Genomic DNA, 23,029 nt, shown 5'->3' with positions numbered 1-23,029 from the left:
GGTGAATACGCTTTCACAAGCAAGCTTTTCTCACTATCGCTACATTTTCACAACTTTTGTATTTCTGTGGATGATAAACCAAAGCGATACTAATTTGCATTGTTTTCATGTTATTTGTGATAGTTTGTCTGCTTTCAGAACCCATCAGCACCAGGTGCAGTTCAACCTGCGTCTCCTAAATACTGCATCTTTAAACATAGAACGCTACAAATAGCTTCCCTTCCTACAAATCCGATACAGTTGATTTGCTCTATCCTACCGGTTACAATGAAGGCTGCAGGAGACCTTGATATTAACATTTTATTGGTTATATTGAGTATAAATGGAGATATTGTTTCCACTATACCATGAACAGGGGCCAGTTTGTTTGATTAAAATCTACAGCATGTTCATTCATCTGAACGACATCGAAGCACCACTAACACAGCCAATAGAACCCATTTGGTTGTAGACCAGGCACGTGTCAAGATAACACATTTAACATTTTAAAGTCCTTTGATTTATCAAATCAGTGTTTCTATGTGAACTTTTCAAAGCTCACACTTGGTAACACTGCATCCAGCCTTATGTGAGGGGGGCACAACAATTGTATAAAATGTGCACCTTGCACTAGTGCCTATTAGACTCACTGGGTGGGTACATTAGAGGTTGAATGAATATCGTTTATGACGCTAGTAAACAAGGACAGAGAAATTGAAGCTGGGCATAAATACCTCTTTGAAAGCCAGCCCCATAAACGGCTTCAGCTTTAATTTCTTTAAGCAGTAAGCCTTGGGTAATTATAGGCGCACATAACTAGTTAAAGATTCAGCGAGTGAATTCATGCAGAACTTTGACGCAACAGCCCATGGCAAGTCGCTGAATGTGATAGCTGACCAATGAGGGCACAGGCCTGGAATGAACACAGGCACACAGCTTTGTGTGATTGTAGCTTATTAGGACATTAGACCATACTTAACAGCTTTATAAAAATACAACTGCACAACTCCAACAAATGGCAGATACCCCATCTTGAGCAAGAAAACAATTCACCCTGCAGAGAGCAGAGGAAGTTGAGAAATCTAAGCTTGAGTTAGGATTTGCAACATGATGGGAAATTGCTTTCCTCAAAACGGCCTGCTCTGCGACACAACTAAAGGCTGGACGAGTGCGAGAAAATGGACGGCATGTGGATTTGGTCTCTAAATTGACCAGAGGTGCTTTGTTATGTTGGACAATATTACAGTCTGTCAGACTTGAAAGTAAACCATTACAGGTGCGAGGTTTGTCCTTTAAATCATGCATTTAAATATTTGTAGGCATTGTGTTAAGGTGTTATCAATAGACATTAGCAAAAGCCTTATTGACCAAGACACTAACAATACATAGTGTTTCACACGACGCACCGAGCAGCATATAAAAGGTTTTAAAAGTTATGTACAGATAAGACTTCATAGTACCAGTTCTTTATTTCATGCAAACCTAATACAATACCTTTTGCAACTTATTAAATTCAAGCTATACAACAAAAAGTTAAATAAATCTATTAACACTTCAGTACATTCACTAACTGTTTTCCATTAACCTGGAAAAAGACAAAGCAAATGCTTGATGCCCCTTTGAGGGAATGAGTGTCACATACAGATGTTTGATAGCCAAAGGTCCAGGTCAGTTTCCACTGCTGTAAACCTTTTCTAGAATACCCAAGAGCATGAGGAGCTACAGTGAGATGTTGCATTAATAACCAGGGTGCTCAAAATGAAAGAATGGTCTTGTGGATGATGTCAATACATTCTCTGATCTCATCTTCCTTAATTATAAGGGGAGGAGCCAGTCTGATGACATCACCATGAGTGGGCTTGGCAAGAAGTCCATTGTCACGTAATCGAAGACAAACCTTCCAGGCATCACAGTCTGAAAATGAAAAGAAAAAAAAAAGTTAGGGATTGGCATTGAAGGACACCTGGTTTAGCTTCAAAGGCCATTCCTACATTGGCTTTAATCAGAGTGTCTAGCTGGGTGATTAAGACTGAGCCATTCTTTCACTTTATTGCAGGCAGTTATGGGCTAAGAAAGCCAAGCTAGAAAGCATACATGACTGATATACAGTTGATTAAAAACTTGAAAGTGATAGTTTATTTTTATAAAGTGATTCTAGTAAAATGGTAGTGTTAACCCTTTAAACTTGTACAGCCTTTATTAGTAGGGTTAAAAAAAAAAAAGAAGTTCAATAGAAATGGATATGCTTGTTTACATCGCCACCAATTATACCAGCATGTCTATAGAGGTCTAGCTACATGTCTAGTGTAGGGGAAACAAATTGTATTATGCTACAAAGACCTTTTAAGGAAGAACTTTGTACAGAACTTGACAAATATTCATCATTGGCAGTTTCCAGTGTTGAGTTCAAAACAAGTAAAAGGCACAAATCAGAAACTTGTTACAATGCAATACGGTAGTTTTAGTAAATTGACTCATGTCATTAAAATATTTTGGCTAGATCCTCTGTTCTCTAGGAATTCTCATAACGGATAATCAATGCATTTTGTTACATGCAGGAGACTAGTGAATTATAACAAGTGTCTTGCTGGAATCTAGCAGTATGACTGAGCCTTACCTTTAGTTTGTTTTATAACAATCGCATTCAGTAATCCTTTCCCTCTCACACTTGTAACTATGTCATTCGGAGTCTTCATTAGCTCTGCTCTGAGCAATTCTCCCATTTTTCTGGCATTTTCAGCCAAATTTTCCTCTTCAATGACCTGAAGGCAACATAAGTTATAAATTCCTCCTCAACCCACACTTTAAATCCAGCCATTCCTAAAGGCTTTGGTTTTATTGGGACAGAACAAATGTATTAATGCAAGTGTTTAATAGACAAAGCAGATCAATGGTTTTAAAGTTATTTGTTTAAAAAAACGTTTACATCAAGCTTCTAGATACTTGAATTGCGCAAGTGACTTTTCACGACACTCCCAAGCATACAATTGAAGTTCTCTGCTCACGTCGTATAATACTTTTTAAAGACCGCACATGTCACGGGAGGTATGACCGGAATTGAGTAGTCAAGCAAATGGTAGGAGTTGCATAAGGAGCTCAAAAGTTGCTTGAAGGGAAGTTATGCTTCCCTTTTCCTAAGAAAGGTTGCAGATTTTCCCAGCAGCTGTTGCCCATCTTACTGAGCATTATCTACTAGTAGCAGGGCTCATAAGCAGCCAGGTAGCCACCTGGTGGCCATCACTTGCAGGCACGCCACACACCTCAGTAACTAGGGCACAATTTTCTATTCTAGTATAGATTGTTTTTTTACATATCAGCTCCAATTTTATGTATGTCTAGATTTCTCCTGAACACCAATGTATAATTTGTGTGGATGCATCAAATATGGAAAGGGGGAATCATGGTTTGACAAGCATGGTATAAAATCAAACCCCAACTACACAAGCATTAGGGTATGAAAGCCCCTAGCCCTGAATGTGTTAAGCATACGGCTATCCCAATTAGAAGATATGCTTACTTAAGTCAGTGGTCTATCTAGTAACATAGTAACATAGTTCATAAGGTTGAAAAAAGACCAAAGTCCATCAAGTTCAACCTATATACATATTGTGTCCCTACTGTGTTGATCCAGAGGAAGGCAAAAAACCCTTATGAAGCAGATGCCAATTGCCCCATACCAGGGGGAAAATTCCTTCCCGACTCCAAATATGGCAATCAGAATAAATCCCTGGATCAACGTTCTGTCCCTATTAATCTAATATCCATAACTTGTAATATTATTGCTTTCAAGAAACACGTCCAGGCTCCTTTTGAACTCTTTTATTGAGTTTACCATCACCACTTCCTCTGGCAGAGAGTTCCATAATCTCACCGCTCTTACTGTAAAGAACCCCCGTCTGTGCTGGTGTAGAAACCTTCTTTCCTCCAGCCGTAGAGAATGTCCCCTTGTTATAGATACAGTCCTGGGTATAAATAGGTCCTGGGAGTGATCTCTGTACTGCCCCCTTATATATTTATACATAGTTATTAAGTCCCCCCTAAGCCGTCTTTTTTCCAAACTAAATAACCCCAATTCTGATAATCTTTCTGGGTACTGTAATCCTCCCATTCCCCTTATTACTCTGGTTGCCCGTCTTTGAACCCTCTCCAGCTCCACTATATCTTTCTTGTACACTGGTGCCCAGTACTGTACACAGTATTCCATGCGTGGTCTGACTAGTGACTTGTACAGTGGTAGAATTATTTCCTTGTCGTGGGCATCTATGCCCCTTTTGATGCACCCCATGATTTTATTTGCCTTAGCAGCAGCTGCCTGACACTGGTCGCTACAGGTAAATTTACTGTTAACTAAAACTCCTAAGTCCTTTTCCATGTCAGTCGTCCCCAGTGTTTTCCCGTTTAATACATATTCCCAGCCTGGATTTTTCTTCCCCATGTGCATAACCTTACATTTATCTGTGTTGAACCTCATCTGCCACATCCCAGCCCAAGCCTCCAACCTATGCAGATCCATTTGTAATCGTGCGCTGTCCTCTATTGTGTTAACCACGTTACAGAGCTTAGTATCGTCTGCAAAGATTGATACTTTACTATGCAATCCCTCTACAAGGTCATTAATAAATATATTAAAAAGAATAGGACCCAAAACTGACCCCTGTGGTACCCCACTAGCAACAGTCACCCACTCAGAGTATGTACCATTAATAACCACCCTCTGTTTCCTATCACTGAGCCAGTTACTTACCCACATACACACATTCTCCCCCAGCCCAAGCATTCTCATTTTATGTACCAGCCTTTTATGTGGCACCGTATCAAATGCTTTGGAAAAATCAAGATATACGACATCCAGCGATTCACCCCGATCCAGTCTTGAGCTCACCTCCTCATAAAAGCTGATCAGGTTAGTTTGACAGGACCGATCCCTTGTAAACCCATGCTGATATGGAGTCATACATTTATTTTCATTGAGATACTCCAAGTTAAGCTTTTTTTGAGTAGATGAGAGATGGCCATGGCTAAAACACCAAAAACTGACCCTGGAGAGCATGCCTCGATACATGCCACAGACCAACAGTGTTGGCATAGCACTTAATTTATTGGCCGCTGGCCTTAATGTGCCCCGTTTGCTTCAAGTCCAAAATGGTTCACATTAGATGTAAAATTCTATGTCTCTCCCCCCCCCCCATACTCAGAGGCCTTAACAGAACACATTTATATTTGTATAATATATTACACACTTGAGACGTAAAGACCTTGATCTTGCTATAAACCCATTAAACAGAAGGGGGGGGTCAAAGCCTTGTTATTTGGGCAGCAAGTAGAGGATGTTAACACCAGGCACATAGTGCTCATATGAAACATTAACCAGAACACCCACCTCAAGAGAGGCCATTGCCACGCGACATGCCAATGGATTGCCCCCATAGGTTGAGCCATGTTCACCCGGCTTAATGGTCAGCATCACCTCATCATCACAAAGGACAGCAGAGACCTAAACATGCAAGTAATAAATCAGATTATATGCCCCATTTTTCCCCCCACAGTTGTTACTTTGCACCAGAAAGAATAGAGGCTTACAGGGTAAACGCCTCCAGAGAGTGCTTTTCCAAGTGTTACAATATCTGGTCGGACATTTTCGTGATCCACTGCAAGCATCTTGCCAGTTCTGGCCAATCCAGTCTGTACCTCATCAGCAATGAACAGTACCTAAACAGACAGTGAAATCTGTTATCCATACATATCTACAGGTAATATACAGTATGGTTATACATGATAACTACTCACATTGTGTGCTGTACACAGCTTTCGCACCCCAGCGAGGTATCCCTCATCAGGAACAATAACCCCAGCTTCACCCTGAATTGGTTCCACCATGAAAGCAGCCACATTTGGGTCTTGTAGAGCTCGCTGTGAAAAGATTAAAGTGGTAAGGGGCCCAGTTTAGCACTTTTAAGACCAGCCTTCCTTGCAGAGAATGTTACTTTAGCCGAACTAAGGAAAGCAAGACTGCATGTCTTGGAGGTAAGCCCAAAGAGAACAGTGGTGGTGGGGTGCATGTAGGAACTATAGTCTTCTGCATCTGGACGAATAAAGCTCTGTACAAATGCTTAATACAAAACATACCAGAAGTGAAATTTATAGAAAATGCAAGGACGCCTTAGAAATTACACCAAATAAACTCCAGTTGGGCTAATCTGTGATGCTTGCAACAGGGGCCCCGAGGAGAGAGGTTCCTATGTCATGCAGAGCACTGTTCAGTGAGAATTTAAGGCACAAACAGAATCAAAGAGTAAAATAATCCAAACTATAACCCAAGATGTGTTATACTGGTACCTCAAGGGCAGGTAGGTCATTGTAAGGAATTATTTTAAAACCAGGCATGAATGGTCCAAAGCCCTCATAGCTGGATGGGTCTGTAGAGCTTGATATAGCAGACAGTGTTCTTCCCCAGAAGTTGCCAGCTAGAGATAGAAATTGTTAGTACATACAGAGTCAGACGAATTGAAATTGATTGGAAAGACTAGAAAGGCCACCATGACCTTTAAAGTAGTTTCAATATTTGACAGTGTACCATCAATATGCACACATTAACTTGCACAATATCACAAGTTTACATATACAGCAAGGGTCAAGACGAAAGTTATTCTGACATCTAGAGCGCAACAAATATTAAAGCATTGAGTTAAGTGAGAATTTTTGCAAATATAAAGAGTGACGTTTCAATATACTTAAACTATATCTTCAGATCTTACCGGCAAAAATAATCTGTGCCTTGTACTTTGGAATGCCCTTCACCGTATATGCCCACTTGCGAGCCAGTTTGCAGGCAGTTTCTCCACCTTCAACACCTACAGCAAGGAACAGTTATGCAACTAAAATCACCATCTTCAATCTGTTACATAACATTTAGTGAACGAGTCATGTAAGGGCATCTCATAACACGTTATGTGACCCAGTGGTAGAAGGGTGGCAGCAGAATGCAAGCTACAGTGAAGACCGGGCTCATGGGAGGAAGGAGAGCTGCATGAACCGCATAGACGAGAGGCTGGGGAGAAAGTGTGCAAAGTATGTATGCGCATTGCTCCATACACACCTGATCTACCTGTGTGGCCACCGGCTGGATATGCCTGGCCACGCCCTCCAATCATAAAGATGTAAGGTCCAGCCTGTCATATCCAACTACTGGCTACACTTATTGAGCCAGGGCAGCATCATCAATCCCAGTTTCACCCTGGGAAACAGAGCTATAGCATTAGGCACAAATGCCTGTGCCCAATTATGCCTCTAATTTACTGGTGCTGGACCTTTAAACTGCTCAGGCCTATCTTAATCCTGTGTCTGCGCCTCTACATCACCTTCTCACACCTGATGGCACAATTAGTTTATGAGCCTGAAGTATAGTGGCGAGGAGAGGGAACGAGGGACACCAACTACTGACTTTTTAATTAATCAAAAATTACCTGTGTTCATGGGCAGCACTTTGTTGTAGTTGAACAGCTTGGTTATGTACTCTTCATACTCTCCCAGCACATCATTGTAGAAAGCCCTTGATGTGAGTGTCAGTTTGTCTGCCTGAGCCTTCAGGGCACTGACTATCTTTGGGTGGCAATGTCCTTGGTTCACCGCACTGTAAGCACTCAGAAAATCAAAATACCTTCGGCCTTCCACATCCCATACATATATACCTTGGGGAGAGTAGGATATTTATGAGACGAGAAAAAAAAAAAATAATTCAGAGATGAATGACAATATATTTCACAACAGTTTGGGACCATCAATTGAGTCCTCCTTCACAAGCAAGCATGAGATCAGTTCTGTAAGCAACATGAGCACTAGAGAAAACCTTTTACTATGTAGTTTCTAGTACTAGTTACCATGTACCTACAATGGGGGGGTCTTTGTATTACTAGACAGTGGTATAGCAATGAGTTCTATTATACATTAGCTTTAAACCTAAATGGAAAATTATAAAGACAAACCTTCCCCACGTTCAAGTGCTACAGGCAGTGGGTGGTAGTTGTGTGCTCCATATTTAGCTTCTCTGTCGAACACATATTCTGAGGTTAGCGACTCTTCCACTGGTTTCTGGGTCGCAGCTGTCCCAGCGGAGCTCATTGGTGCTTTGAGGTTGCAGTAGAGGGCACCCAAAGTGCGCCTCTGGATCAGCTTGGAAAACATGTCTGAAAGGGTACTGTATGTACTGCCTGCAAAGAGAAACGGTAACAAGCGTTATCACCAAGCGGGCCTGAACTACACAATCTAAAGAACCTTCTCAAATTAAAGATTCCCAACATTTTAATCATTTTGTCATAGATTAAGACTACCCATCAGATTTTACTGCAGGATTCCAGGAATTTCATGGTGGCAGCACTATAAGATGTTTAAGGAAACCAAGTTGTCAAGACCAGCACTGACCAAGGGGCCCCAAAATGAAATTGTGCAGTCAATTGAATTTAAAGGGTGCAATGGACTTAATTTTGGATTAATTTTGTCATCATATGGACATTCTGTTTATTATAAGAAAAACACTGCAATAAAGTATATTTTATAGTAGTCTGTGTCTAGCTGGGTATTCTGTATTTATGTTTAGCACCATTCTTGAGTGACTTATCAGTTGAGCCCAAGGTCCCATAGTTCAAACATTCTTTCGAAATGGAAGAAATCAGCAATATACAGGTTCCCCTTTGGTTTTGCAATATACCGGCTTATGCCTTAGGTTACTTGAGAGCAGAAAGTGTTCCAGTTAAGCCGACATTAAACATAATTAAACACAATATTCTTGGAATTCTTCAAAACGCAATCTCAAGCCTTGAAGACCAAACCAAGGTACTGCTCTGGAAGAAAGGAGCCATGGTAGAAGCTGGACAGGAGTTTCAGATTTGAGGGGTATGGAAAACTACAGACAGCAGGAGGTCACAAGGTCCATCATTTCTTCATAACCAGAAATGACAACCTTGGCAAAACTCTTATCAAAGAACATTACATTTGGGCCAACCATTAGCTAGCCTCAACAGCCTGGCCTCAAGCGCTGAATAGCATTTTTACCTTGACCAAGGGACAAGGCTTATGCTTTCGTGTTTAATGCTGGAAAATTATGTAATGTCGAGGGCACATACCCACAGTTAAGTATTAGCCAGTGTCCTGACATTTACCAAAGAGGTACAAGGATTTACACCTTTATACAATTACTTAGTCAGCAGGACCCCAGCAACCTGAAAATGCTCCAGTTGGAACGGCAGCTCACCAGTGCCACATCCTCAAAGGGATAGCAAGACAGTGGTACCTTCACGTCTAGATATTCAGTTTAACAGATTTTAATGGCAGATAAAGGCCAGACAGTCTAGTCTGCCTTTTCTACTGTAAAGACTTTAACCTGAATTGATACTAAGTCTCATCTTACATTAAGATGCCTATACTGCCTTATTATATATTCCACTGCCACTTATAGAAGGCAATGCAGTAGAAAAAAAAAAACAAAACAAAAAAAACATTCACAGCTAGACCTCTTGTTCTAACAATTCTCCCATAGCTTATTAAACCTTTATTTAAAATACATCTTTAAGCTCAATGAATTAATTTTAATACAAATAAAAAGCTTTGGCCATTCAGCCTTTGAATTATAATACACTTTAATGACGATACAAAAAAAGCCTGAAAACAACTTGGGTAGAGATACCCTTTGGCACAACAGGCTATGCCTAGCAAATATTCGCTCTGGCTCATGTTTATTCTAAACCTCACCGTTCTACGTCAATGCCAACCAACACTGCACAATCTCGTCTTAGCCAAGGTCAACCTGCTGGAACGTATCAAGGAAACTCCCTATATTGTGTTACATGGAGTATAGCTACAACTTGCTGAGCAATTCAAAGTGTTTTGCCATCTTTTCTAGTCACAGGCATTCTTTTGCAAAATCAAGACCCGGGGGATGCTGGCATTGAATGGCAGCTAGCAACAATTACACAACTTCAGGTACGCCATTTGTTAGCAATGGTACTAGACAAGAGCACTGTTGGTATTTCCACTGATAATTTTTGCCTGCAAAATGGTCTACAGTTATTCAGTTCTCCACCTCAGGATCACTTAACACTGGATAGTTGTCTACTCCATACCATTGGCAGTCATCCCAATATAAATTTAAATAAAATAAGATGGTAAAAAAAAGTGCGAATGAAATGCAGGTTGGATGCCGGTGTCAGTAGTATGTCTTGTTATTCCGACTATGTAGAGGAAAGGCACCCAGTGTATCTTTAATACAAAGCCAAGCATTCTGCTTACCAAGCACCCCATCCGCTCCTGCCAACGTGTATAGAACACTTTCATAACGAATCGTTTCACTTCCCTTGTATTAATCACTGAGACCACTTACATTGGTCAGCAACTACAGACTATAACAGGATTCCCAGAAGCCATAACTCCAAAAATCATACTGGATATAACGTATATTTCTGCTGTAATCTGAAGTTCTAGTTACCAGATGGCCCCATGTGAACAGCTACCAGAAAAGTCAGAATATAAAAAGGTAATCAGGGCTATTACAAGGCATTGACTGGATACAAGTATAAACAAATCGATCTACAAATCACTTGCCAAACTTCCCGTCTGATGCAATAGCACTGACTAAGAGCGAACGAGCAGCCAAAAGTGACTAAGTACGTGCCACACTCCAGTCAAACAGCGTCTGCCACGCTGTACAGACATTCCAACACTCCTCCGGGCGGCAGCCAGTCATAAGCCGCAGTCCTACACACCCCGCAGAACACCTTTCCCACCTACCCGGGGTAGCTTGACCTCACCGCTTGCGAAAGGTTGCAAGAGTATCCGATTATAGTCAATGAATGACTTGCCAAGGCCAAATATAATATACTGAACATTTATCAGTATATTTACTGTAAAACTAGTGGACATTAAATGCAGCCAACTGAGCCGAGTTGCAGAGTCTAGAACTTAAAGCAGAGCACCCAGCTGAAGGTACAACTCACTACTCTCATACTGTAGCCTTATTTACAACAGCCAGCCTTCTAGACAATCTGAAGCCCAGATGAAGTTGGAGCACCATAACTCCCATCATCCTTAAGCAACCCAGTGTCTAATTATCCCCTTTACTCACTGCCACGTATGAAAGGGTATACGCCAGACATTACATGACAGTAATTAACACTGCAGAATGTTGATGTGTTCGGAAACAGACATTTCTCCTAATTGTGTTCGAGACAGCTAAACTAAACGTGGTATTTTGCCAGAGGTAGTAAACACCCCACCTCCCACTCCACCCATGGAACAACAAAGTGCACACATTACGTTAGCAAGGTGGGAAGAGAGAAAAAAAAATATCCTTAACCCTTGTCTTACTAGCAGGGCCAGTCTTGGTACTATACGTCCCAGGCAGCAGCATAGTCTTCCTCGGGATATAGGCCCAAAGCGGTGGTTGCCATATTGGTGCCCAAAATCTTTGCTCCCCCCCCACCCCCCTTTCCTCCCCTGATGCCTTTACTCTACAAGCTCGGAGTGTTTGGTGCATGGTTTGTGGTCTTAAAAGCCCCCATAACGGTAGATAAAACACTAAAGCAAGACTAAGTGTTTATAAATAAAGCTCAGTAAACAATCATAAAAACATGAGGCTAACAAAATGATGATATCGGAGGGGAGCCTGTGGGGCCATGTGGTCCAGGACTTGCCCTCCTTGCTTCAGTAATTCATTTCCGCTCGTGAATAACACCAAAATCCACGTATTCAGTATTCTGGTGGTGAAGGTCTACTCATTTACATCAGGGAATGATCATTCTTAACCTACGATTAGATTAAAGTTGCTCACAAGTCATCGCTCCCAATGCCTTCCGGTGTTGGGAGCCCACTGCCCTTCCGTTACCAAGCAGAAAAAGACATTTTGCCAAACTAAATCGAAGTAAATATCCACTGGGATAGAAAAGTTTCTTCTTCCCCAGCTCACCAAAAGAGCTAGCGAGCCACGAGCATTATTGGCACATTTGTACCAGAGATATGACTTACCAAAAACTACATGGGAAAGTCCCGTCCCCTTACAGAGTTACACACACAGATACATAGATAATTAAACATAAAGTAGCATTTATTGTAACAGAAAAGCCCAGCATTCCATTAAGAGGCCCAGAGGGTCTTATAAAGAATTACAGAGATCAGGGTCAGGCAGGAAGTTGTCCTGTAGACAGGGGTGCTAATACCTCAGTGTGGGGGTCTTCACCTAAAACTGTATAAAATGTATAAAGCCCGCTTATATTATTGCACATTGGCACACCCAAAATGCCTGAGGGTGATAGGACGCGAGGCCAAGGAGGAGGCCCAGTCATGAATGCGCTTGGCATTAATCCTGCCCATCAGTCATTGGATCATTAACTCTTTGAGTCCCTTAAACGAGAAGCCTAGACCTTGGTGAAAGAGAAACGTGAAGATCCTTTACTAGCTAAACAGCTGCGTTTTTGGCAACATCGCCATCTCGCTAAACAATGCGATGCAAGAGGTGATCAGATGCCATGACGAGGAGGGAACCACAGCATTAAACAGCAGGCCCGGATCGGGGCATTGTTAGCCATTAATAAGCAGGCAGTCGGCATCATCCACTAACATAACCCCCGAGGTGACCTGAGAAGGCGGGCAGTACCCATTACCTGCTGCACGGACCTTGGCGATCAATCAACTCCCAGACAAACACAGCTGCAAGTAGAATAGCGCGCGCCCGCGGACATTATATGCACCGGCAGCGCGTGACGTACAACGGAGAGGTTTTCGCTGATTGGCCTCCGTGACACACCCCTACCAATCAAAGGGGTCGAACGCGCCATCTCCCTCCACCAGCCCTTTGAGGATACAGATGCAGAAGAGTGCGCGTGCCAGGCTGCCAGTCTATAAATATTGTGCTGACACGTACATATGACTCCAGACGGGTATATTCGCCGTGTGCCGAGTGAGCACGCAGGCATACACTAATCTGCATAGAACACTGGTGCCAAAACCTTCAGGGACCTGCGATTGTTTTTATGTGATTTGTTGGAAGAAAGAGTTTAACCAAAAATATGCAAAACAGCCAAAAGAGTACACTTTGTAGCCATCATGGCCACCAGGCATTTATACTAGCCCCGAATAATGCATAATGAGATCAGGGGGATTTTTTCAGTCTTTGATTTATACATTACACAACTGTTTGCTTGAGAAACCTGTCAGTGTTGACTCTATAACCATAGTGAATGAGGGAGTTGAAACCACAACTATCCCTTTAGTGAATAAACCTCTCTGTTTAAGTGAAGCAATGCTAATAAGGGGCAACATGTAGATTTTTAGTTGGTTCTCAAACCAGGGGCGTAACTAGAAACCACGAGGCCCTGGTGCTAAAATTGCCTGGGCCCCCCCAACAGCTGGTATGTGTCATCATTGCCCCCAAACTTGTCTGTGCCTTCTTTGCCCCTTGCCCCCGCTTCCAACATACACTCTGGCACACGTATGTAAACACTCTTACACAAATTACACATACTCACTAACACATACTTACACTTTAATTCTAACACACACTCCATCTCAGCTCACTTACATATACATTCACACACACAATTACACATGCATGCTCACACACATAATTACACATCTATGCTCACACACACAATTACACATGCATGCTCTCACACACACAATTACACATCCATGCTCACACACACACAATTAGACATACATGCTAATAATCATACATACACACATACTCCTGCTTACCTCTCTCTGCTTGCTATCCGGCTGCTCGCGCACAGTGTGTGAGCAACCTCGGTTTCACCGCGGGGTCACGTGATAGTTTAGAAAGGGCCCTTCCAACCTGGATCGGTGCGGTCCAGGTTGGAAGGGCCCTTTCTAACCGGTACCAGGAGACAGGAACGTATCGGAGTCGCACCGGGCCCCCTTGAGGCACGTGCCCGGTTGCAGTTGCGACTCCTGTAGTTACGCCAGTGCCTCGAACACACGTAATTCATCTAATTAATACATTTCACCGATCACTGGAAAAGAAACAGGTGTGACTGCCTCTTTACCTTCTTTTTCCCCATTTTATTCTTCTTCAAAGGTTTTCCCCTAACTTTCCAAGCTTGGAGTTATATTATCAAATTACTATTCCCTGCGAACTAAACGATGCTATGTAAAGAAAAACTAAACCTTAAGCTATTTATACTTTTCTGAAATTAACAAATAACAGCAGCGTCATTTAATACTTAATGCTTAGTGTACTTACTAGTTCTAAAAACAATTTATAAAATGTATTAATCATAATTTGTATGGTTTTTCACACTTTTTATTTACTTAGTGTGGAGTGATGGGTCAGCTTGTGGAAAAGACAGTGGTAGGAGACACATGTAGTAAATTCTCTTTAAAGAGACTCTTTAATGAGTATGATAGCTGAAAGATTAACATATTTGTGTTGTATCCTCTTTGTAAATGCATGGGGTAATAATGCAGAATCCCTCCATAATCATTTGCCCCTTTGCCCACCTGCAGCAATATGCTGTGCCAGAGACGTGTTTGGCCGCCAGTCAGCTCCAGCACCGGCTTGGCAAGCGTTCAGATGGGGTGGGGATTGTTTCCCTGAAAGAGCTGATAAGTAACTATTGTGCTGCTTGTGATGTCATAATTTGATTCACTAGAGCATATGTTTTCATCTGGGTTGAGACTATATGGAATATTTCAACTCATTGAGTTTACTTTGTTTTAACAAAAGACAACGAGCAATAGCATGGTCGGCCGGTGCCCAAAGGAACATCCAACTCACCTCCATCAGCTGATCCATTTGATGTAGAACGTGGCCACCTGGGTGTTGCATAAGTCTTTTGAACTGATTTAAAGTGTGTGCACCTACTTGTATCAAGCAGATGGCCACAAACCTGTGATTTATTCATGCCTCCCAACTGTCCAGCTTTGCGTGGGACAGTCCCGATTCTGCCATGCTATCCTGCTGTTCCACTTTTCGGGACGGAGGTAAAGCGGGATATCGGGACCACAATCCTGCAGCCCTGATTTAATTCTCCGGTGCACATTCTCAGATGTCGAGAATACATACTGCGCATGAGTGTCAGTGATCTAAACTGTGTAATATACCTTTCAGGATCTAGACGTACAGCACACATTTATTAATATTTTTTACAAAAATGTATTTGGTTTTTTTACATCTAAGCAATTTTGGCATTTTACTTCTGTGCAAGTGTATGCATGAATGCGTAGTCATTTTACAGAACCTCTTCATGTTCTGCAAGCTTACACAGGTTTGATATTGTAATACCAATAAAATCATCTTAATTTTAACATTAAGGCATGATACAATCCTATAATCCCTAAAGAGAATAATGCTGGTCAATTATAGTTTACTTATATATTACTGGAATGTCATACGTATTCTTCATGAAACATGACTTTGCTTGCAAAGAGGAAGATGAAGAACCGTGAAAACAAAACATAGTGCATATGGAACAATGTGTACAATGGTACGGTTTCTCTCCCCAAACCTTCCGTCAGCCCATTTAGATGAATATTGATGTGGCTCTCAACAGTTTTTTTCCTCCACAGCAGGGCTGTAAAAGGGTGCAAGTCCAGATGGACCAACATAGTGGGAAAATGTGCCACCTGCTGGGAAACATGGGAAGGAGCTGGCGAGAAGAAGACTGGGAAAAGGAGACAGATGGTGGTCCGGACTTGGGTTCATATGTGAGATGTGTGTTGTGCAGGGATAGGATGGGAAGGATGAGATAAACTGGGTGCCAGAGCTCATGGGGCAGCTTTGCGTGCTACACCCTTTACCCTCTAAATTCCTTGCAGGCTGCTGCTTCTTCCATTTAGTTCTGCGGTTCTGGAACCAGATCTTGACTTGGGTCTCTGTTAGGCGGAGGGTCAGTGCCAAACTGAGTCTCTCACACACCGACAAATAGCGACTACTACGGAAGCGGCTTTCAAGGGCCACTAGCTGCTCATATGTAAAAGCGGTGCGTGCCCGTCGAGGCTTAGAGTTGGTGGATTGAAGCTTGATGTTTCTATGCTCTTTCTCTGACCTTTCTTCTGGATCATCTGGTCTTGTGTCCAGAGAAGATGCGGCTTCATCTTGCTGTGCAGCATTAGCCAACAATGTTACATCTGCAATAGAGAAGGAGGACACCATGGTTATCATGGCCTACAATAGAGCAACGCAACAGTCTTAATATAACTTATGACAGAGGAGTTACAAAGTGCATGAATGGGCCCGTCAACACAAATCCTTACATAAATTACCAGAGCATAAAACTACCAATACTTTCAGTGGATTAGTTTTTATTAATTCATCTGAGAACTAAATTTTGTTGAAGTTCAAAGTTTTCAATGGAAGACACTTTTTTCGGTAGAGAGATGGGGTCAATGTGCAAGTATATTGCGATTTTCATATGTGTAGCGTACCTACAGTCCACCTGAACCTGTTTGATTCTTTATAATGACAAATTACTTAACGAGACATACTAGAGTTTTATTCTATACATTTACTAGCAATTTGGCTTGCACAATGTATAGATGAGCTTTGCCCCTGTTACTGTTTTACCCCGTTGAAATGAAAATACGAAGCTAGCTACTGTCAGCTTGTGTGCTTTGAAGATGAAGTGCCATGGCGGTATTGAAACATCAACAATTCTGTCCCATTTTCCTGCATGCTTGTATTGATGCAGGAAGGTTACTTAACTACGATTTGTCTGAATGTCAGCTCAGCTTAGACATCAAGAAGATTTCAACTTGTATATACGGTAGCTGAGCTGATCTGTGCTACAAACTCCTTCAAAGTGTCCCTTTAAAGTATAAGCACAAGGGGCAATTATGCCACATTACCTTTACCTGCTTTAATTTGTGAAAGAATATTAAGTGGTATGAGAAATGGTAATTATTGTAGAAGGTTGTAAACTGTTATAGAATTATTGATTTAATTAAAAAAAAACCTGTTTAATTCCATTTTGAATAATACATTTTGATTTCCCTTTGTTTTTTTAGCCTTGCCAGATATATGTTTCCACAATGTTATGTGCTTGATAATTGTTATTCTGTTCTCTGACTTGCCTTCTCTGATGTATGTGTACACATCAGTAATATTCTAAATATATATATATATATTCTAAATATATATATAAGCCAATGCAAAGCTTTACACATATCCTCCAACACAACATTAAACTGCACAAAATCTAGTATGCCAGCTATATAACTCCCATGATATTCATCTGGCCAAGGATGACCCAGAAGGCTGTTTTCTTTGAGCAACAGTAGGTCCATGCTTGCCAGGATTATGATCCAATTGCTATTTATGTTATTACTAGTCAAATTATTGGCACATGGCAAATGGTTTGCTTGCTTTTGTTCCTAATGTTACATTGCCAACAACTGTCATCAGCAGCAGCAGAAAGCCCTTGGATCACAGCATGTGATGGGTGCTATTTGCCCAAATATGATGCAGGGGAATTTGAACAATGCTCATGAATGAAGAGGCAACTGTTAATAGATGTGCTACCATCCTCAACATACATCTGGGAGTTGAGGATTTCTTTTATTGCATCATTAAAGGCAAACTACCCCCACTAGTGCTGCAGTACAGAGTGCTCCACAGTCACCAGTTTAAATCTCTTATTAACAGTGTGATTTTCATAAATTGCACGCTGCAGTCCAGTTAGACATGGCTCAGACTAACCGATCTCATTATCAGACAAGGGTTATTGAGACGAAATTGCCCGTTTCCCTGTGATCTAATGGAGTGACCAGGTTATGATGAGGATCGATAACTGTCATCTCTTTAATACAGGTTCTTCTCGTCAGTTAAAGAGTCTCCGAGCCTTGTGCACAGAGATATGCAGCCTCAAGTAATGGGATATTGATCTCTGCCAGAGACAGGACCGCTTACATCCAAACCTGCTTGCCCCTGCATCCCATAGGGGGCAGAGTAATTATCAGAGGTCCCAGGCTCCCAGCAATCAGGGGGTCTTATCTGTAAGTCATCACCTCTTAAACCCACTGAGGATTTTCAAGAAAAAAAAAAGCTACCAGGTTCCTTCAGTCAGAGTTGTCACTTGGCATACATGGTGTTGGGTGGACTTTGTAGCCCACTTGTTGTGTAATCCAAAGAACTGATGTTTTAGGTCAGACACTATTTTTATGTTAAAACACTGATGTCCTTTATCAGTTACTTCTTAACCAGGTATGCTGGTTGCTTTGTCCTATAGCCAGGGGAAGGTTATCAATATTCTGCCCAATGGCAAGTCCAGCCTAGTGACCCTCTACTATAACTCTAAAATCATTTTACAAAATGTGCCAGAAGTAAGAAAACATTATATGTTAAGGGATGTAAGAGTTAAGAACTAAGAATTCTGCATATTCTATTTTATTCTTACTGTCACAAATTTTTTATATAGCCTCACTAAAATCACACGTGTCATTTATTCCATGTCTCCATACTTTAGTAGGGAGGTCATGAGAGTTATATTCCAATAAAAAGTGGATTCCAGGTTTGGCCAAACTTTACACCAAAGTAATTAAGTTTTGATTTGAAAGTCCTGATGCACATCTAGTAGTCCAGCTTGAGTTCTTGTAAACCCAGGATCTTTTCTAGAGCTAATTTGATTTCTCGGTTACTGTTTAAACTCAGCATGGTTGTTGGGGTGCCTGTTCTGTTTGGAAACTCATTCATAACCCTAAACATCCTGAACCGAATTTGGCCCAACTGAAGATGATGATATGTGATCCACCTTACCAGCAACTTAATATAATATCACTATATATTAGAGCGCTGTACCTCCACTCCTCCCACAGTTTAATCACACTTACCTCCTTCTTCTGTTGCTGTCGGGGGCTCCTGGGAGCCCTCTCCTGTTTCTTGGTCCTTGCTCTTTGCATGCCTCAGGATGTGCTCTATAGAGAAAGGAGTGTGGAGGTTTCTCGATCCAGTGACAAGTTTTTCCTCCCCATCATCATAGTTCAGCATCCCCATTGACTGCCAAATAATCTCTGCGATGATCAGTCAGCTGCCCTGAAGTAACAAGTACCTAGAACCCCGAATGTTCCACAGAAATGCTGCTACTGATCTGATGAAGGATGCATAGAACTCATACACCCTGATCTGGGTTAGTGGCTTGTTATTCTGTAAGAATCCGTCCTGCTCTCCTCGAGGTTTAATCACTCTGACCACAACTGTCTGTAAGAGCCTGGACATCCTGAAGAGGAGGAGACACTGGAGCAGCCAGGGGAGGAGAACCCACTCAACTACAAGGACAAAGGCTACAAGCCCAGGGCGGAGGAGAGCAGTCCATCTCTCTTTGGTACCCAGTCCATTTAATTGTACTCGCTGTCTCAGTATTGTTTATACCTTTTCATGTCTAGATGTGCCTTAAACATATACATTACCCCATCCTGTGAGCATCTGCTCACACTTTCAACTGAATCAGAGAATAGTTTTTACTATTTAAACCTTGGAGCACCAGAAGTGTGCCATGTCTCATTCATATGCAGAATTACAATTACTGTTTTACTAAAGACAGTCCTTTGACTTATTTATTACTTTGGTATTTCATGGATATTACTTGTTAGTCTTATTATTTTCCTTTAGCAATTTAGCTACATAAATACATAAAAAGCAAAGCACATTTCAAGCCTACATTTATTAATTTGTTCTTCTACACTGACATGAAACTAATGTAACATATGATACATATATTTAAAATGTGTTGCACTTTTTTGTAACATATTGGCATGTCATATAAATGACAGTGTATGTTACATATATATATATATATATATATATATATATATATATATATATATATATATATATATATATATATATATATATATATGTTATACATTAACAAATTAGAGCTTGTTAGAGTCAGGAGTTTGATCACATTACTCACTTTTACTTTGAAGGTTTGATTAATTTATAGAAGATTGTTCACTTTACAAAAATCTAAAAGCTCTTTACAAAAAATCTAAAATCTAAAAAATATAAAAGCTCTTTACCAAAATCTAAAAGCCAATCAAAATCTCTGGGATTATGAAAGTTTATGAAAGGCATAGTCTTGATGAAAAAAATGTAAATATTGACCAATCAGGGAAAGATCAGTAAGCGGTTGATCTAAAGGGAAAATAAGATTGATTTAGTGGTCATCGAAGGTGAGGGCATTAACAAAAACCTGCTGCAGAACCTCATGGAAGGTCAATTGCATTATTCATTTTTACAGTATAACTCCCCAATTCCAGTATATAGGGGCAAGGCCATGGGGGTGACTTGACTTTTGTGGGGTCTTATCAGCAACAATGTCAGGTAACTGCCTTGAGAGAAACGTTGAGAATGTGAGAGCTCTGCATTCTTTCACAGTGAGGCTTATTTACAGCAATGCGGTGGTTATGAATGCAGGAAAGGGGGGAACATGAGGCCCAGGGCGACTCCGTTTTGCCCCATATAATAGGACAGCCCTATATAGAGATTACAGAGGCTTCTAGGACACTGATGCACAAAACCTGACAATCCTGAGATGATTTTCCAAGTTTAACTGAATTGTACCCCAGCCGTGTCTGCATGGATTACTCACCGCTGCGGTGATATTATTGAAGCCAGTTCATTAAATCCAAGCTATTACTGTATTATTAACATGTCTCCAGGAACTGTGGATCATATCTCTCGGTTGCTAATACCGGTATGTGCTCAGATGTATTAATATTCTGTCAGAGTGCTACCTTCAAATTACTTTGATCCTGGGTGTGTTTCAACCCCAACCTTTCCTGATGAGTAGAACAAGCTGAAATCAATACGCTCAGCATGTGGCATGGGCTGATAAGGCTGATCTGTACACCTTGGTCTTCAGACAAGTTGTTGACTGAACAAACTGTTTGTCAAGTATGATCTACAATATCCATGGTAAAAATGTCTCCCAAAATGGAATAGCCAATGTCTGAGACCGCTTCATAGATAATAAATACGAGACATGTGCAAATTGTCCAAAAACGACTCAGACAAATTTTTTCATTTCTTTGTGGCCCATTTGTTTTTGGACAACTAATTGTGTTACCTGCCCATTCAATTTGGCTGAAAATGTGGTGGCATTTTTAATTTGGCAACAAAATTCATTGCCCGGTGCTCATACTCACTCTTATTCATTCTCAATCACTCCCTCGTTCTCATTCACTCACGCTTTCTAAATGTTTCCTTGCCTTCTCTGCCAACCCCTTACTGCATCTTCTTCATCCTCTGTCTTTTATCATCTCTCTTCTATCCCCAATCTGCTGTCTTAAATCCTCTATCTTCCTCCACATCTCAGCGGACATAACCCCGTAGGAACGTTTCCCAAAATCATCTAATCGGGGGAGTGGATGTCACCGAAAGCGCTCTTTGCCCTAACTTGAACTCTGTGCAACATGGCGGCGCATCCTCATGCACAAGTATAATAATACAACAGCATAGGTTTGTGTGGGTGAAATTTTTACAATTTACTCCTGAACATGTGGGGTGCATATTTCAGGCAAAGGATCATTATGGGCCACACACCGTTTATCGTCATGGGCCATAGACCTTTGTCTGCCTTTCAGGATGTCTTAGAGGTCTATTTTCCAAATGGAAAAATTGCCAAAATAGATGCCCCAAATCAGTGGTAGATTATCCATTAAGTGCACAAGGAAGGTACCTATGGGCCTCTGTGTTCTTGGGGGCCTCTGGTGCTTTAATCTACAGGTTATGTAATATGACCCTACTGTACAAGTGAGGCAGTTCCAGCAGGTATGGTACCAGGAGAGAAGCAACATGCTTGAGAGGCAAAGATGTATTTCCTGTGTGTGCATGCGTGTATACGAGTCTGTGCTCGTAGGAGCCTCAGAGGGTCTTAATCTAACACTGCCCCTAATGTTCATAGTATAATGAATTCTGAATCAAGCAGGTTAAAATATTGTGATGCCATGGAAAAGGGAGTTTAATGTCAATTAATATCTAAGCCAGAGGAGAGCAAGGTGGCACAAACTGATTTGGGGCTGAGTATGACCCTGGCCTCGCCAAGTATGTGCCATGTGGAAACCAAGGTATCCTGTCTGCCACATAAGGAAAGTCCTCTTGTGCATCTATATGGATGTTCACATGGACCAAAACTCTAAACAAGGAAGAATGTACAGCTACTGTCCACACTTCTCCAATCTTGACAACCTGGGCCAAGCTATAAATGGTTGCTAAATGTCTCCTGAGACATGCAAAGAAATCTCACTCGGCCAGAAAAGTTAGTTCAGGATCTCAAGTCAGCCTCACTCAACGTATCCAGAGTTATTGTAAGAAACACTATATACAGAACCTTTTCTTGACACAGGCACTAAGGACTAGTTTACAGGTTTGAAGCCCTCATAAGGTTTCAGCTCTACTGTTAAACGGGGCATTTGTTCTTCATTCAAGGATCAGTGACGCAACCCAAGTTATTTCCCTCTTGGAGAGAAAACTCTTTCACAAACACTGTTCACGTTCAGTATCTGTGGAGGTTGATGGGCCTTCAGTAGGAAGCGTGTCAACACAAAGTCAGTTGATTTAAGAAAACAAGTGGGTTAGAAAAGTAGCCTTCAAAGTGTGTTGTACACTAAACCTGTGTGGTTAGTATAAATAAATGTGTTCATAAAATAGGCAAACATTCTATAATTTCACCTTAGTAAAGAAACAATACTATTTGGCTAAAACAGACAATGGGTCACCATTAACACATTAAATAACAATTGGTAACAATCTGTTAAAATTGGGCAGATTGCAATATTCTCTGTTCATGTCAAAGCATGTTAATAAAATCTTTGGACAAACGGTTTTAAACGAAATAAGAGAAAATGCTGAGTAGATTTAGACTGCAAGCCTTCAAGGCAACCTTTGTCTCTTCATAAGGTGTGCTGATTTAGAATTATTTTCATGTTTATTTATAGAAGTAAGTAGTCACATAGGTAGAAGGTGGAAATAATAGGACTAAAGAACATAGAGTTTATTTCCCTGAATCCTTTATCTATTGTAATGACCCCCAATCTAATCATTTGATATGTA

At 41.1% G+C, this 23,029-nt stretch overlaps 1 protein-coding gene across 1 annotated transcript; it reads right to left on the bottom strand.

Moving 5' to 3' along the window:
* Nucleotides 1-1,732: 1,732 nt before the first annotated feature.
* Nucleotides 1,733-8,160, bottom strand: LOC149298962 (ornithine aminotransferase, mitochondrial-like). The gene is made up of 9 exons (XM_089486916.1): nucleotides 7,962-8,160; nucleotides 7,443-7,667; nucleotides 6,735-6,830; nucleotides 6,316-6,443; nucleotides 5,767-5,889; nucleotides 5,560-5,688; nucleotides 5,360-5,473; nucleotides 2,597-2,741; nucleotides 1,733-1,893 (listed from the first exon to the last, which is right to left on the bottom strand). The coding sequence occupies exons 1-9, from the start codon at nucleotides 8,158-8,160 to the stop codon at nucleotides 1,733-1,735; spliced, it is 1,320 nt and encodes a 439-aa protein (XP_089343042.1).
* Between the last annotated feature and the right edge of the window lie 14,869 nt (nucleotides 8,161-23,029).

This window comes from Sceloporus occidentalis, unplaced genomic scaffold (assembly GCF_023333645.1).
Source record: "Sceloporus occidentalis isolate IW3139 unplaced genomic scaffold, rSceOcc1.0.p SCAF_30, whole genome shotgun sequence".
Classification (NCBI taxonomy): Eukaryota; Metazoa; Chordata; class Lepidosauria; order Squamata; family Phrynosomatidae; genus Sceloporus; species Sceloporus occidentalis.
Note: the sequence above shows the minus strand (reverse complement) of the source record. Positions and strands in the feature narration are given on the sequence as shown.

Bases quoted from the DNA above. Each gene is read 5' to 3' on its own strand.
- LOC149298962 (XM_089486916.1), bottom strand. From the start codon at position 8,160: ATGTTTTCCAAGCTGATCCAGAGGCGCACTTTGGGTGCCCTCTACTGC. The intron at 6,444-6,734 runs GTAAGATCTGAA...TTCTATCTCTAG, and splicing joins GGCACAGATTATTTTTGCCG to CTGGCAACTTCTGGGGAAGA. The intron at 5,890-6,315 runs GTACCAGTATAA...ATCTTTTCACAG, and splicing joins ATGACCTACCTGCCCTTGAG to CGAGCTCTACAAGACCCAAA.